Source organism: Stigmatopora nigra, chromosome 5 (assembly GCF_051989575.1).
Source record: "Stigmatopora nigra isolate UIUO_SnigA chromosome 5, RoL_Snig_1.1, whole genome shotgun sequence".
NCBI lineage: Eukaryota > Metazoa > Chordata > Actinopteri > Syngnathiformes > Syngnathidae > Stigmatopora > Stigmatopora nigra.
In genome coordinates, this window is record NC_135512.1 from 1,249,973 (window position 1) to 1,266,636 (window position 16,664).

The following is a 16,664-nucleotide window of genomic DNA, read 5'->3' on the forward strand; positions in this document are numbered from 1 at the left end:
ATTCCAAAAGTCAAAGAAATGTTCTATAATTTACAGGAAGTGAGCAAGAAATGACCCAATTTCAACAGGAAATGACACGACAATGGCTGAAAATCCACAGGAAGTGAGCTAGAAATGAGCCAAACAAAATGAATCATTTGAATCTTTATTTACTGGCTGGCACACTTTTATTTGACAATTTTTTTTTGGGGTTCAGCGTGGCACGGCCAGGAAACGAAACTGTTTGGGGGACCGTGTAAAACCTTGAACCCCCACCAGGTCCGGCAGCTCCCCGGGTACGGCGACGAAGGTGAAGCGTTGAAGGAGCGCCGTGAAGAACATGAAGAGTTCCATGCGCGCCAATTGCTCGCCCAAACACGCCCGTTTTCCTGAAAAAGGTGAGTCGGAAAAAAAAAAATATTTTTTTTTAAAAGTTCAGAAAAATGTGAAACTCCACGAGCCAATCTTGCTACTAGGACTCAATTTAATAATAACAATAATCCTGACGCTGGAAACCCGGGAAAATGTCAAAATAAAAATTTTAAGAATGTCCTAAAAGTTACAAAAATAAAAAAAACATTCAAAAACACAAAATGCATGCATATACATCTATATGTATATATATGTATGTATATGTATATATTTCAGCAACACACTTATTTATATATTTATTCGTGTATTTATTTATATATTTATTCGTGTATTTATTAATATATTTATTCGGGTATTTATAAATTTATTCGTGTATTTATATATTTATTCGTGTATTTATATATTTATTCGTGTATTTATATATTTGTTCGTGTATTTATGTATTTATTCGTGTATTTATATATTTATTCGTGTATTTATTATTATATTTATTTGTGTATTTATTTATATATTTATTCGTGTATTTATTTATATATTTATTCGTGTATTTATTTATATATTTATTCGCGTATTTATATATTTATTCGTGTATTTATTTATATATTTATTCGCGTATTTATTTATATATTTATTCGTGTTTTTATTTATTATTTATTTATTAACTTATTACCTATCTTTTTTATGTCTAAAATGTCCTTTTCTGTGTCTGTATTCTCACCCTCTTGCAACTATGACAACAAAATTTCCCAAATACGGTATGAATAAAGTTATCCAATCCCAAAAAAACCACATAAAAACATAAAACCTATAAAAAAAAACCTAAAACACTCACAAACTACCCCCAAAAAACCCATAAAATAATTCACCCTACTCTGTAATTTTTCTATTTTCACAACCAAAATCTAGTCGGCAAACCGACTTTCCCCCCCAAAAAAAAACAATTAGCGCTTCAGCGGCTAACGCTAACCTGCCGAAAAGGGCAGGAAGGCTTCTCTTCTACGAAAATGGCCTTCCGAATCCAGAAAGTGTCGCGGGTTGAACCTGTCCGGGGTCTCCCATTCGTTTTTGTCCTGGAGTACGGATCCAATATGGGCCACTAAGGTCGTACCCTGCAACCACAAGTCGTCGTTTTAGTATCCTGCCCAAACCAGTTCTAATATGGATTAGATTTGACCTTTGGGATGATGTAACCTCCAAGCGTGGCCTCTTTACTGGCCATTTTGGGGAAGCCCAACGGTGCGATGTTAGCGATCCTCTGGGTCTCGTGGATGACGGCCTCGGTGTAGTGCATCTCCGCCCTGTCGGTCAAGGCGGGGGGGCGGGATTGGCCGATCACCCGGTCGATCTCCGCCTGGACCTCCTCTACGACCCATCCCAGCCGGGCGTTAAGTTCTAGGCGGTCCCCCCCCCCCCCTCCGTTTCCGACGGCTACTCACTTTGGGTCTCTGGGTAGTGCATCATGTAGACCATGGCCCAGCGTAGGGTGGTGGCCCCCGATTCCGTCCCGGCCTCCAGGAGGTCCAGGGTGGAGACCAATAGGCTACCGATGTTGAAACCGGCCTGGGGGTCTTCTTTGAGCTGTGGGAAATCCCGTAATGATTTGAGGGAGAGCATGATAGGTTGCTTTTGTTTTTTTCCACTCACGTTGCAAGATGGGTTCACCGACAAAGTTGAGGCACTCTTCTCTGGACTATAAGTCGCATTATTTTTGGATCGTTTGGATTTGAGATTTTGGATTATAGATTTTGGATTATGGAATTTATATTATGGATTTTGGATTATGGAATTTATATTGTGGATTTTGGATTATAGGTTTTGGATTATAGATTTTAGTTTGTGGAATTTAGATTATGGATTTTAGTTTGTGGAATTTAGATTATGGATTTTAGATTTTGGATTACAGATTTTGGATTACAGATTTTGGATTACAGATTTTAGATTACAGATTTTAGATTACAGATTTTAGATTGTAGAGTTTAGATTATGGATATTAGATTATAGATTTTGTGGAATTTAGACTATAGCTTTTGGATTATAGAGTTTAGATTTTAGATAGTGGAATTTAGATTATAAATTTTGGGTTATAGATTTTGGATTTTAGATTACAGATTTTAGAATACAGATTTTAGATTGTAGATTCTAGATTATTGATTTTGGATTTTAGATTATAGAGTTTAGATTATAGGTTTAAGATTATAGATTTTGGATTATAGATTTTGGATTACAGATTTTAGAATACAGATTTTAGAATACAGATTTTAGAATACAGATTTTAGATTGTAGATTCTATATTAATGATTTTGGATTTTATATTATAGAGTTTAGATTATAGAGTTTAGATTATAGATTTTAGATTATAGATTTTAGATTGTAGATTGTAGAATTTAGATTATAGATTTTAGATTATAGATTTTAGATTATAGATTTTAGATTTTAGATTATATATTTTAGACTAGATTATAGATTTTAGATGATAGATTTTAGATTATAGATTTTAGATTATAGATTTTAGATTATAGATTTTAAATTTTGACCATAGATTTTAGATTATAGATTTTGGATTACAGATTTTGGGTTATAGATTTTGGGTTATAGATTTGAGATTATCTCTCTGTTGTAGAGAGAGTTACCCACCTTGTCTATCTCTGCAATATAGGCATCAATAAAGTCTCGAGGTTGCTCCGGGTTCCACTCCTCTTGATGTTTTTGCACTTCCTGCATCAGGAAGTTCTCAATCTCCTTGTAATTGCCAATAACCTTCTGGTGCGAACCCGGCAGGCGTTTAATCAGTGAGGGGAACACGTTGTAAAGCTAACAACAGAGTCCAAATTCCGATTGTTAGTTGATTTTTAGCTAGCACCGCGCCCAATGGGGGGGGGGGGGGGGATCCAAACCACCCACCCACCCACCCACCTGTGCCAGCGTCGAAGCGGCCAGCAAGATGGCCTCGTTGTCCAATTCCAGGAACCTTCGGAATCCCCCGTCGTTGTACTCGAAACGGTGGCCGAACAGCACCGAGGCCAGGACGTTACCCACGGCGGCGGTGAGGGTGAAATGCGGGTTGAACGGCTGCCCTGGGGAAAGGGAACGCCTCCACGGTAAGGGGTCGGGGGTCTCGGGGTCACCCCGTGAAAAGCCGTGCCGGACTCACCTTGCTCTTCTTTGAAAGCCTCGCACAGGTACCCGCATTCCACTCGGATTTGGTTCTCCAAAGACCGTTGGCCTTCCCCAAAGTAGCGCAAGTGGCTAATGGCGAACTTGCGGTGCTTTTTCCATGGGTAACCGTTACTCATGCCCAGCCCTGGGAAGAAAAAAAAACAACAAAATCCGCCTCAGGATTCCGGCAAGGACTTGACATGTTCTCCCTGTGGCTGAGTGGGTTTTTTCTGGGTACTCTGCTTTCCTTACAGAGCCCCAAAACATGCATGCTAGCATAATTAGATGCTATATTGTCCTTAGCTATGAGTGATTGTTTTATTTTGTGCGCTGCGTTTAGCCGGGAATCAATTTAGGGTGGTTGGGATAAGCTCCAGCACCCCATTTGAGAGGGTAAAGGATACAGAAAATGAGTGAAAATATTTGGATTAGGATTTTTGATATATATTAAATAATGAAAACACTCCATAGGGGATTGTAATTGTTTGTTTAGCAAATAAATGGGGGTGCTTTGCTGCTACGGGGCCTGGACTGCTTGCTTTTTAATGGAAATTAATAATAATAATCTTTTTTATTCATTATTTTTCAGAAGAATTCGAGATTTGTCAAACGGAGAAGCGAAGAAAAATGTATTTGGAAGAAGATCTAAGATGGATGCTAGCCAAAACTGGTAAGCGCTAGTCCAGACATGGGCAAACTAAGGCCCGCGGGCCTCATACGGCCCGTTAGGCTTTTTAATCCGGCCCGTCGACGTTGTCCAAATGTTAAATTTTTATATTTCTAATACATTCCTTTTTACTTGACTTTGTACTTTATACTTTTTACTTTAATGATGAGTGAGGAGTATGTTAATATTTTCAGCCTTTTTTCTGTTTGTTTCATATGTAGTGTTAACGGATGCACTTTTTTATTTGTATCGTATCTTGTGCTGACCCTGCCCATCTGTCAACATTTTTTAAGTCAATGTGGCCCCCCCCGGGCCCAAAAATTTGCCCACCCCTGCGCTAGTCCGAATGGGATGGCTCACCGACGCCCTTATAAATGCCATCGAAGAGCGGCATTTGTGGGCGATCCACGAAGCTGTCCAGCTGGTTGACCAGGGCCTCTTTGAACATTCGGAAGCCCGAAACAAAGACGATCCTCTCGGAGCCTCGTCTCAAGCTGTACACGGGACCGTACTCCTTTGCCAGCTAGAAAAAAATAAATACAAAGAAAAATACTCTTAACATACAATTAGTATAGCGTTCATGTTTTATGCATGTGGGAGGAATAGGGAATACCCGGATAACAACCATGGAAGCCAGGGGAGAACTTGCAAACTCCACACAATGAGGACTAGTCTGGGATCAAACCTGCGACTCCAGAACTGTGAAGCCGACGCGCTAACCACAATTTTTAAAAAAATATATCTTTAATAAAAATTAATAATACTCTAAATTACTCTTAATTTTAAATTATTATTTAAATTTGGAATTTTTTAATTTAGTTACATTTAATTTTATTATTTAGTTACATTTAATTGTATTATTTAGTTACATTTAATGTATTTATTTAGTTTAAAATTAATAATACTCTAAATTACTCTTAATTTTAAATTATTATTCAAATATGGAATTTTTTAATTTAGTTACATTTAATTGTATAATTTAGTTACATTTAATTGTATAATTTAGTTACATTTAATTTACTTATTTAGTTACATTTAATCTTATTATTTAGTTACATTTAAATTTATTTAGTTACTTTTAAATTTCTTATTTAGTTACATTTAAATTTCCTATTTATTTTCATTACATTTTTTTATTTAGTTACATTTAATTTTATCATTTAGTTACATTTAATTTTATCATTTAGTTACATTTAATTGTATTATTTAGTTAAATTTAATTTTATTATTCAGTTACATTTAATTTTATTATCTAACATTTATTTTAATCAAGTGGTTAGCGCTTCAGCCTCACACTTTTGGGGTCGAGGGTTTGATCCCAGATGGTCCCTAACTGTGGAGTTTGCATGTTCTCCCTGGGCTCACGTGGGTTTTCTCCGGGTACTCCAGTTTCCTCCCACATCACTAAAAAACATGCATGCTAGGCTAATTGTATGCTAAATTGTGCCTAGCTATGAGTAGCTAGCTACCGATTCGGGGCGTTAGCCCCCCCTCCCCCTTTTGGTGCCTCGTAAGTCAACTGGGATCAACTCCAGCACCCCCTGCGACCCTTGTGAAGCAAACCAGTCCAGAAAATGCCTGAATTTTAACCAAATTTGATGCACTTTGTTGCCAAATCTGCTTCCCGAGCCTCCATTTTTTTTTAAAAAATTACTCCAGTGCTTTTACCCGCATTTTTAATATTTAATATCTCACTTTTAATATTTAATATCTCACTTTGTCAAAGTCTTTGTAATCCATTCCGGTGAAAACATTTCCCAGGAAAGGCAAAGCCGAGGGTCCCGGCGGGAAAGTTGCGGGTCGCCAGTATCGAACCACGTCCCTCAAGAGCAGGACCAGAAACGTAAACAACAGCCAAGTGCTTAAATCCAGGTACCCCAAAAGTGTTTGGAAAATCATAATCCGCCTCGAACCGCTTCGATCTGACAGAGGAAAAAAAATGTCCCTGTCCTTGTTTTTAAAGGGACTTGAAATGTTACGTCATGTCAAAATGGAGAGGAAAGGTTAAGACATTTTTTACAGCGGACAGAAAAACAAATACGTAGCTTGCTAGCTTGGAAGCGCCACAACATTCCGCTAATGATTGACAAAAAAAATTGCACTTGAGTTCATCAAGTCGTAAAAGTCATAAAAAATAAAGAAAGACGGGACAATTAAAAGGTCAAATTAAGGAGAAAAAAATTATACGTGGCAATTTATTGTGAAAGGTCGACCATAGTTAGGATGTTGTACTTTATAATTTTGCTTTTAATGATAGTATATTAATACTTTTCTTATTTGTTTTTGGTGTTTTACAGCCCTTCTATCTTTCCCCTTTACTTTGTACTTTATACTTTTTACTTTACTTTGTACTTTATACTTTTTACTTTAATGATGAGTATGTTAATACGTATCTTATTTTTTCATGTTTTACAGCCCTTCCGTCTTTCCTTTTTACTTTACTTTGTACTTTATACTTTTTACTTTACTTTGTACTTATACTTTTTACTTTAACAATGAGTGATGAGTATGTTAATACTTTTCTTATTTTTCGTGTTTTACAGCCCTTCCATCTTTCCTTTTTACTCTACTTTGTACTCTATACTTTACTTTGTACTTTATACTTTTTACTTTACTTTGTACTTATACTTTTTACTTTAATGATGAGTATGTTAATACGTATCTTATTTTTTCATGTTTTACAGCTCTTCCATCTTTCCTTTTTACTTTACTTTGTACTTTATACTTTTTACTTTACTTTGTACTTGTACTTTTTACTTTACTTTGTACTTTTTACTTTAACAATGAGTGATGAGTACGTTAATACTTTTCTTATTTTTCGTGTTTTACAGCCCTTCCATCTTTCCTTTTTACTTTACTTTGTACTTTATACTTTACTTTGTACTTTATACTTTTTACTTGAATGATAAGTATATTAATACTTTTCTTATTTTTTTGGGTGTTTTACAGCCCTTCTATCTTTTTTAAAATGACATTTTAATATTTCCTAATACATTCCTTTTGTACTTTATACTTTTTACTTTAATGATGAGTATGTTAATACTTTTCTTATGTTTTTCGTGTTTTACAGCCCGTCTATCTTTTTTTTTAATTACATTTTAATATTCTTTAATACATTCCTTATTACTTAACTTGTACTTTATACTTTTTACTTGACCTTTTACTTTATACTTTTTACTTGACCTTTTACTTTATACTTTTTACTTTACTTTGTACTTTTGACTTTACTTTGTACTTTATACTTTTTACTTTAACGATGAGTATATTATTACTTTTCTTATTTGTTTTTTAGTGTTTTACAGCCCTCCTATCTTTTTTAAAATGACATTTTAATATTTCTTAATACATTCATTTACTTACTTTACTTTGTACTTTATACTTTTTACTTTAATGATGACTGATAATGATGTTAATACTTTAGCCCTTTTTTTCTGTTAATGTTTCATATGTACTGTTAACGGATGCACTTTTCTATATGTATCCTATCTTGTACTGACCCCGCCCATCAGTCACATTTTTTAAGTCAATGTGGCCCAAAAGTTTGCCCACCCCTGTACTAGCTAAAACATGAAAACTGGCGTAAACGTCATATTGCGGCGAGTAAACTAGGGCACCCATTCTACCAAGACCTCATCCACCTCCGCCACTAAACCAGGTCACTGACCTTGATTTGTTTTTTAGTGTTTTAATTTTTTGAGTCAGCCACCCACAAACCCGAAAAGCAAAAGCGCAAAATTGCCATTTTTTTTGACACGTTTTCCGTTCCTCCGTTATCAGATGAAACCTTTTTTTTTTAACCAGAGGAAGTCAACGCTTGCAACGCATTGCTGATCTGAGATGATCCCGTGGACATGCTTCATTTGGCTTTTCCTCCTCACTGGTTAGTCTTTTTATTTGATTTTGTTTTATTTTGGTGGAGATTTGTTTGTTTTATTTCCATTTTTTTTTCTTCTTTAGGAAGTACATTGCTTTTTGTCAGTTCTCAGCAATTTGACAACAGCCAGGGTCGCCTAAGTGTGGGGAAGCCTTTGCCTTTTTTACTGGGTTCCGACCTAGAGGTGTCCTGCCATGCCAATGCCTGCCAAAGAAGGTGAGACAAAACCATCAAAAAACGTCAATTTGTACTTGTAAAGTCATTAAATGTCAAATATTCGGAGGTTTAAGTCAAAGAAATGCTCATTTTCTGAACGGCTTAGCCTCAGAAAGGTTGTGGGGGTGCTGGAGCACATCCCGGTCAAGTGAGGACACCCTGAATCAGTGGCTAGCCAATCGCAGGGCGCAAGGAGACAGACATTAGCATCCAATTAGCCTAGCATGTGTTTTTTGGGGATGTGGGAGGGAAGCGGAGTACCCGGAGAAAACCCACACACGCCGGGGGTGTACATGCAAACGCCACACAAGTGGACCGACCTTGGATTCGAACCCATGATCCCAGAATTGCGAGGCAAACGCTCTTAACACTTGTAAAAGAAACAGAGAAAGTTGAACATTTATAAAAAACTAGCATACATGCTAAAGGTAATAATACTAATAATAATGTAAGTGATAAATATGATGAAGTACTCAAAGTAAAAGCAAAAAACTTACAATATGAAATGGATTATTAATATTTCAATGGTATTTGAAGTTGTAATAGGCATGAAATGATAAAAAACAACATACATAAAATAAAATCTCATTAATATTTGAATTGGTGTCTTATAATTTATTACAATTTGTTGAATTGTTTTTGAAGATTCTTTTTAACAAATTAGATATTTGTATTTTATTTTGATGTATTTTTTTGTGTAAAGTGTCATGTTTTTTTTTATTTGCAGTTCCCAAGTATTTTTGACGGTGAATGGCGAGGGGGCGCGGCTTCAACGGCGAGACGGCTGCAACTTCACCTTCAAATTGCTCCGCCTTGGGCAGCCCGACTCGGAAGTTTACTGTAAACTGCGACAAGACGGACTCACCACCGTCATCGCCTGGATCAAGCTGGTCGGCGGACGTATGTCACAAAACACTTTTATTCATTATTAATTCATGAAATATGAGTGAATGACGTGGAAGGAAATGAAGGTTTTGCTTTTGATTTAGCGGGGAAACATAAGTAATTTAATACATTAATATACAACACATATATTTATATTTTTGTTATCATACATATATGTATATATTTATGTATGTGTATACCGTATTTTCACGACTATAAGGCGCACTTAAAAGTCTTAAATTTTCTCTAAAATAGACAGTGCGCCTTATATATGCAAAGAACAGAAAACCAAAAACGAAAAACCACCACTGTCGGATATTAAAAAAACACAAATGCCTGAACTGAATACTCAATATTGTTAAATATGCAGATGCCATCTTAGTTTACAAAATCGTCCATCATATAGCTCCTCCCCCACTGCAAGATTTTATACCAAAAAAATCCAAAACATCAACAATGGCTGGCTCTAGAGGTGACTGTAAAGTAGTGAGTGCTTCATACCAGAAAGTCAATAGCAATTACCGTATTTTCACCACTATAAGGCGCACTTCAAAGTCTTCAATTTTCTCCAAAATAGACAGTGCGCCTTATAATACAGTGCGCCTTATATATGGAAAAAATGTCATTCATTGAGGGTGCGCCTTATAGTCGTGAAAATACGGTAGTTGGGATAAGCTCCAGCACCCCCGCCAGAATAAGTGGTTCAGAAAATGACTGAATGATTTTTTTTTTTCAAGTCCCCCCAGATCCACCCACGAACGTCACCTGCGAGACCACTCGGGGTTCCCCATTGGTGGAGTGCCGGTGGTGGGCGGGGCGCCACACCCACCTGCCCACGTCCTACAACGTGACCCTCAGAAGGTGAGCCCGCCTTTTCCGCCGATTCCAGTCGCCAAATTTCACGTAATGTCGACGGCAGCGGGAACACCACGTCGTTTTGGAGCGCGGATGACGGCAAGGTGGTCCTGCCCAGAGCGGCGCTGGAGGCGGAGCCACGCTATTGGCTGGAGGTCAACGCCCACAACCGCCTGGGCCAATCGCGGTCAGAAACGTTAGCCGTGAGTCTCACCGATATAGGTAAGGAAATGGAATGATTATTATAGTTATTATTGCTGTTAAAATGCAAATGAGATGAAAATATGATTTTTAAAAATTATTATTTTTTGTAAATTCATTAAAATGAAAATCCATGTTGAAATTCAATCAAAATGATCAAAATAATGGGAAAAAGTTTAAAAAAATATGGCAAATATGTTTTGTTTTCTCATTTGAAATTATTAAAATTATATATTTTTTTCATGGAAAAAGAAAAGTGAATTTTTTTATGCAAATACAGTACAAAAAAAATTAAAAATACAAATATGACCCATTTAAGGTCAAATCAATACAAAGCTAAAAGTACATTTACAACATAAAACATTTAAAAGTGACCATTAACATCATGTTATATCAAGAAGTTTATTTAAATAAAATTGAAAATATATATAAATAAATAATAAATAAATTCACAAAAATAATAAATACATAATAAATAAATTCACAAAAAATAAATAAATAATGAATGAATTCACAAAAATAATAAATCCATAATAAATAAATTCACAAAAATAATAAATACATAATAAGTAAATTCACAAAAATAATAAATTAATAATAAATAATTTCACAAAAAAAATAAATCAATAATCAATAAATTCACAAGAATCATAAATTAATAATACATAAATTCACAAAAATAATAAAGACAATAATAAATAAATAATAAATAAATTCAAAAAATAATAAATAAATAATAAATAAATTCACTCAAATAATACATCAATAAAAAATATTAATATTACCCCCCCCCCCTCCTCTAGTCATCCCTCAAAGCCCCCTTATCACCCGCATCCACTTTTCCAACGTCTCAACGCCGGCAGCCATTTTGCAGTGGGACAGCCCCGAAGACCTATCACGGCTGGAGGCTTCCGTCAGACTCCGCCCCCACAACTTTTCTTCCTGGGTACATTTTGCGAATAACCATGCGGTTCAGAAAACAAACCAATGAATGTATTTCCCCAAATTCAACAAACCCTCTTATTCCTTCCCAGGAAGCCAAAGAGTCCACCCGCCTAGACCGGGACCAAGTCCAAGTGGGCGGTCTGGAGCCCCTGACGGACTACGACTTCCAAATAAGGGCGTGTGCCGCCCCGGTTGGAAATTGCAGCCAATGGAGTGCGGCGGCCAGCGGCAGAAGTCCTGGAAAAGGTGATCGACTATTGGCGTTCCTCAGGGCTCCGTTGTGGAGACCCCTGGATTTTATTTTGAATTTTCCAACCCTGGTTGCGTATTTCACCCGTTTGAAGTGGAGCGTCAACTTTCTGATTGATGTATTTCCTGTGTGTTTATCTTCAGGGCCGTCGCAGCCGCTGCAAGCGTGGCGGATATTGGGCAAGCGGCAAAGCGCATCACTGCAGGATGTCACCCTTTTATGGAAGGTACTTTTTGATTTGGATTTTTTTTGGACTGTCATTGATGGCGATCGGCGTCCAATCCCTTTGGGTGGGAGGGGCCAATAAATGTCAGGCAAACGTCGGTCAGAATGGATTGGTATATTAATTGGGGGGGGGGGGGGGGGTAAATTAAATGGGGGATATATCAAATGATTTAATATACCTTCCATTTAATATACCACCCCCCCATTTAATATACTACCCTCATTTACTATACTACCCCACCATTTAATATACACCCTCTCCCCCCAAGACAGCTGGGTTAGGCTCCAGCACCCCCCACGATTCTAATGAGGATAAAGCGGTTCAGAAAATGAATGAATAGAAAAATCGGGAAAATCATGAAGCGGTGGACAAGCGTGACCGGGCGTTTGGTCGCCCGGACGTTTGGCCGCCCGGACGTTTGGTCGCCCGGGTGACTATAATTTTGAGAGCTGGTTTCAACAGTAAACTCTGTCATGTTGCCAAACGTCCGGGCGACCAAATGTCCGGCCAACGTCTGGGCGACCAAACGTCTTGGCGACCAAACGTCCTGGCGACCAAACGTCCTGGCGACCAAACGTCCTGGCGACCAAACGTACGAGTACCAAGTAGACAAGTGGTTAGTGTGCTGGTCTCGCAGTCATGGGGTCGAGGGTTTAATACCAGGTCCAGACCTCACTATGTGCTGTTTACATATTATTCCCAAGCTTGCGTGGGTTTTCTCCAAGGACTCTCGATTTCTTCACACATCCCAAAAATATATGCAAGCTAGGCTAATCGGATGCTACTTAGTTGTAAAACTTGATGTGATCAATTTTCAGGTGAAATTAATTCGCAAATAATTTTTTAGTTGATTCAGGGTTTTTTTTTCTATTTTTGGATAAACCAATCAATCACCAGGCTCCCGATCCAGAGTCCTACAGTGGCCGGGTGGAGCGCTACCTAGTGGTCCTGGGCCGTGGTCCCACAGCACGGGAAGTAAACTGCGCCGCGTCGTTGAGCCAGTGCTCCCTTCAGGTGCCGTCCGAACTCCCGGCGCTTGCCGTCAGTGTGGTCGCCACGTACGGGACGTCGCCGTGGACCAGCGTGCCGCTCAATTTCTCGGGTATGTGCACATCACATTTTGAAAAAATTAATTTCACAGGCTACTAGCTAGGTTGCTAGCATTCAATGCTATCAACGTCAATGTTTAACACAAAACTGGCTTTCATTTTAAGCTATCAAAGTCAATATTTAACTTTAACACAAAATGCACTTTACTTAATTTGTAGATAAACGTTAAAAAAAATGTAAACACTTTCAAAATTAACATTTTTTTAAAAAGGTACAGCTAAATTCCATGTTAAACAAGGCTAACATAGTCTTTTATTGTTCAGATGGGGCAGCACCTGAGCTCCTGCTAGCGCTACCTGCGGCTAACAGCAGCGCTATGCTAGTCTCCTGGGAGAAAACAAGAAGCAGTACTTCCAGAAATGAAGTACTATACTACGTACTAGAATGGAGTAGCCTGCCCAAAAGGAAAAATCAACTAAAGTGGATCAAAGTTGCGAAGGAAAATAACAACGCAACTGTCACAGGTAAAGAATCACAAGCAGTTACAATGCTGACCTCCAGTGGACATTAAGTGAACTACGCTATTTTTTTTTTATTTTTTTTTGTGTTTTGAGGTATGACTGCGGGCGTCCGCTATAACGTCACTATTTACGCCGTGAGCAGACGAGGGGTCAGTTTGCCGTCCTCCATCTTGGCCTACTCCGGACAACTCAGTAATATTTTCTATTTTTTATCATTATTATTATTTTGATTTATGGGTTAGGGTTTGAATTTTGTATTTGTTTTAGTTTTTACATTTCGGATTTATGTTTACGTTTTAGATATTGAACATTTAAATTCAAGATTTAGATTTAGAATGTATGTTTTTGATTTATTTGAATAATTTAGAACATTTAAATTTAAGATTCATAATTTTTGCAATTTTTTTATTTTGAAATAAATATTGGAGTGGCTAAACATAAAAAATAAGTCACTCTAAAATTTCCACGCCACTGTGTGGCGCAAAATCTGAAAAAAATGCCATCTCTTCAACCTAGCGCAACTTTAAAATCGGCCAATCGTGTCCAACGACTTTAAATATAATATCTAACGTTGACCTTTTCAGAACCAAGCGCCGGTCCAAGCGTGTCGGTGCTGGTCCACAGGCCCACCCGCCTCCTGATCGAGTGGGAGGACCCCAGGGTGGAGCAGCAGAGGGGCTTCATCACCAACTACAGCGTCTACTTCAGCACCCTCAACGTGCACAGCCGAGAAATCACAGGTGAGGGTGTACTCGGACGTTTGGTCGCCCGGACGTTTGGTCGCCCGGACGTTTGGTCGCCCGGACGTTTGGTCGCCCGGACGTTTGGTCGTCCGGGACGTATGGTCGTCCGGACGTTTGGTCGTCCGGACGTTTGGTCGTCCGGACGTTTGGTCGTCCGGACGTTTGGTCCCCCGGACGTTTGGTCGCCCGGACGTTTGGTCGCCGGGATTTTTGGTCGTCCGGACGTTTGGTCGCCCGGACGTTTGGTCGCCCGGACGTTTGGTCATACAATGCATACCGCAGTGATATCTGGTGGCCAGTTGAAGTACAACATGTATGTGTGTGTGTGTGGATCTAGTGGTGGTCCCAGCAGGGGTTGGCAGACAGGCGTGGCTGGAGTGTCCCGAAGGGGGCGTGGCTATTCAGATGTCGGCGTCCACCTCGGCGGGTGAAGGCCCACGCGGGAATCCCATCTCGTCTCGGCCCACCGAATCCACGGGTGTGTAAAAATGGCCAAGGCAAGGCAAATTTATTTGGGGGTGCTTTATACCATGCAGATTTTTAAAATTGGTGTCTTTATGAGGACATTTTATCAACTTTTTCTCAACTAAAACAACGACACTGATACTTTATACATTGAACAGAAAATGTCCATTCATTTTCTGGACTGTTAATCAAGCAAATAATCAATTTAGCATACAATTAGCCTAGCTTGCATGTTCTTGGAGATGCATTAGGAGACTGGAGTACCTAGAGAAAACCCACGCAAGCCTGGTGGCAAACATGCAAACTCCACACAGTGAGGCCCCAACTGAGAATCGAATCCACGACCCCCCAGGACTGCAAGCCTTGATTTTGGGCCACTTTGGCCTCACAATTTGCGGGCAATCTTGACACATTTACTCACAATTTGAAGGCATTTCCTATTCAATTTCAACCAATTTCAGCCTATTTATTCCATGTTTTTGTTGTCAAACGATTTTTAGCAACATAAAAAGGACCAATCACGTGGTAGACATTTAACAATTTTCCCCCTATAGCAGGACTGACCACCCTGGTGTCAACCATGCTAGCTGCGGCGGCCTTCACGGTCCAGCTAGCTTGTTGGCGCTGTGTGAGAAGAAGGTTAGACTTATTTTTATAATTTATTTTAATTACTTTCCCACTATTGCTAACCAAACCAACATCTCTAATGTGTCTTTAATATATGTCTATGTGTGTAATGATTAGGATCAAAGAAAGATGGACATTGTTGGCTCCTGATTGGTTGGTGGGGAAGCTTCCCAAACCTGAAAATAGCCAAGCCATCAAACTTCTGGAGGTACTTGAACGCATCACAATTTTGTTTTGTTTTTTAAAGGGCCAGGCATCAATTCTTTAAATAAAAACCTCCAGCTGGTGTCCGAGTGCGAACCGTCCTTCTCCAGCACCTCCAGCGACCCTCCATTGTCTCCCATCAGCTTGGTTTCCGACGACAACGAGGACGCTTATCGACCCGGACCGTCTTTCCCGCATCTCCTCCTCATGAGCGACGTCCTTTTCCCGGAATCCGACAGCGACCGGGGTTACAAAGCGCAAGTGGCCGCCACACTCCCTCCAATGGAACAGACCGGCTGGGACCGGTTGGACTCAACAATGGTGGTGGTGGACTCGGGTTCCGGACAATTCTCTGGAAACCTCCTATCCAGCGTGGAATTGGACTCCTGGTCCCGTCATTTGGATCTGGACTGGAGCGGAGACGAATGGAAGGAACCTGGAGAGCGTGAAACGGGGGTGAAGGCCTCGCTAGGCGGGGGATATTTCCCACAATGCTTCACTCCGAACAACGAGCAGGAAGCCTAATGACCCCCAACTTCATGGTATGAATTTATTCTGTCTCTTAATAGAGTGGAAAAGACACAAAATGGAAGCATATTATTATTTTTTTCATTCATTTTCTATATCGCTTGTCCTCACAAGGTCAGGGGGTGCTGGAGTTTAGCCCAGCTAACTATGGATAGCCAATTGTAGAGCGCTAGGAGACAAATAACCATTCATTCAAAGCTAGGGGTTATTTAGAGGGCTAAATTAGCCTAGCATTCATGTTTTAGGGCAGTAGGAGAAAAGCGGAATACCCGCAGGAAACCTACACAAGCCCTGAGCTAGCATGCTAACTCCACCTGGTGAGAACCGACCTGGAATCGAACCCCCAACCCCGTGCTAACCACTTGGCCGCCAGGTGGAATCGATTTTATTTTATTTTTAATCAATTATCTTCTTTATTTCTATATTTTTCATACATTTTCAACATGTTTTGAATTAAAATAGCTATTCAATTAGCCTAGCATGCATGTTTTTGGGGTTGTGGGAGGAAAACAGAGTACCCAGAGAAACCCCAAGAAAGCCCGAGGGAGAAAATGCAAACTCTACGCTGTTAAGACCATCTTGGGAATCGAACCATGACCCCAGGACTGTGAAGCAGAAGCGCTAACCACTTATCCACCGTAAGTAAATTATTTCTATTTCTTTATTTTCTATAATCTTTAATTTTTGGCTAAATTTTAGTTTCCTGAGATCCTTCACATATTTATTAAGCATATTTTTCAGGAAAAAAATGCTAACTTTTTAGCTATCCATTGGTTAAACATAGAAAAACATTAATTTGGGCAGGAAAGACATTCAAAAGCACATTAGAAATGGTCATTAGGAGTACATAAATAGTTTAATTGAGTTAAAATACACTATTTCATATTAAACCACATTATA

The 16,664-nt window shown here is 38.9% G+C and overlaps 2 protein-coding genes across 2 annotated transcripts; one reads left to right on the forward strand and one right to left on the reverse strand.

Annotated features, from left to right (window-relative positions):
- Window positions 1-129: 129 nt before the first annotated feature.
- On the reverse strand, window positions 130-6,189 carry LOC144196750 (cytochrome P450 2J2-like). Its single transcript, XM_077717174.1, has 9 exons — window positions 5,891-6,189; window positions 4,535-4,697; window positions 3,503-3,652; window positions 3,265-3,425; window positions 2,986-3,162; window positions 1,788-1,929; window positions 1,526-1,713; window positions 1,319-1,460; window positions 130-368 (listed from the first exon to the last, which is right to left on the reverse strand). The coding sequence occupies exons 1-9, from the start codon at window positions 6,071-6,073 to the stop codon at window positions 193-195; spliced, it is 1,482 nt and encodes a 493-aa protein (XP_077573300.1). The 5' UTR covers window positions 6,074-6,189; the 3' UTR covers window positions 130-192.
- Window positions 6,190-8,011: 1,822 nt separating this feature from the next.
- Window positions 8,012-16,237, forward strand: il23r (interleukin 23 receptor). The gene is made up of 16 exons (XM_077716962.1): window positions 8,012-8,054; window positions 8,132-8,264; window positions 8,992-9,164; window positions 9,887-10,010; window positions 10,069-10,226; window positions 11,009-11,151; window positions 11,240-11,396; window positions 11,544-11,626; window positions 12,524-12,728; window positions 13,000-13,200; window positions 13,291-13,389; window positions 13,782-13,937; window positions 14,278-14,418; window positions 14,960-15,044; window positions 15,150-15,240; window positions 15,315-16,237. Exons 1-16 carry the CDS (start codon window positions 8,012-8,014, stop codon window positions 15,759-15,761), a joined length of 2,439 nt encoding a protein of 812 aa, XP_077573088.1. The 3' UTR covers window positions 15,762-16,237.
- The last annotated feature ends 427 nt before the right edge of the window (window positions 16,238-16,664 follow it).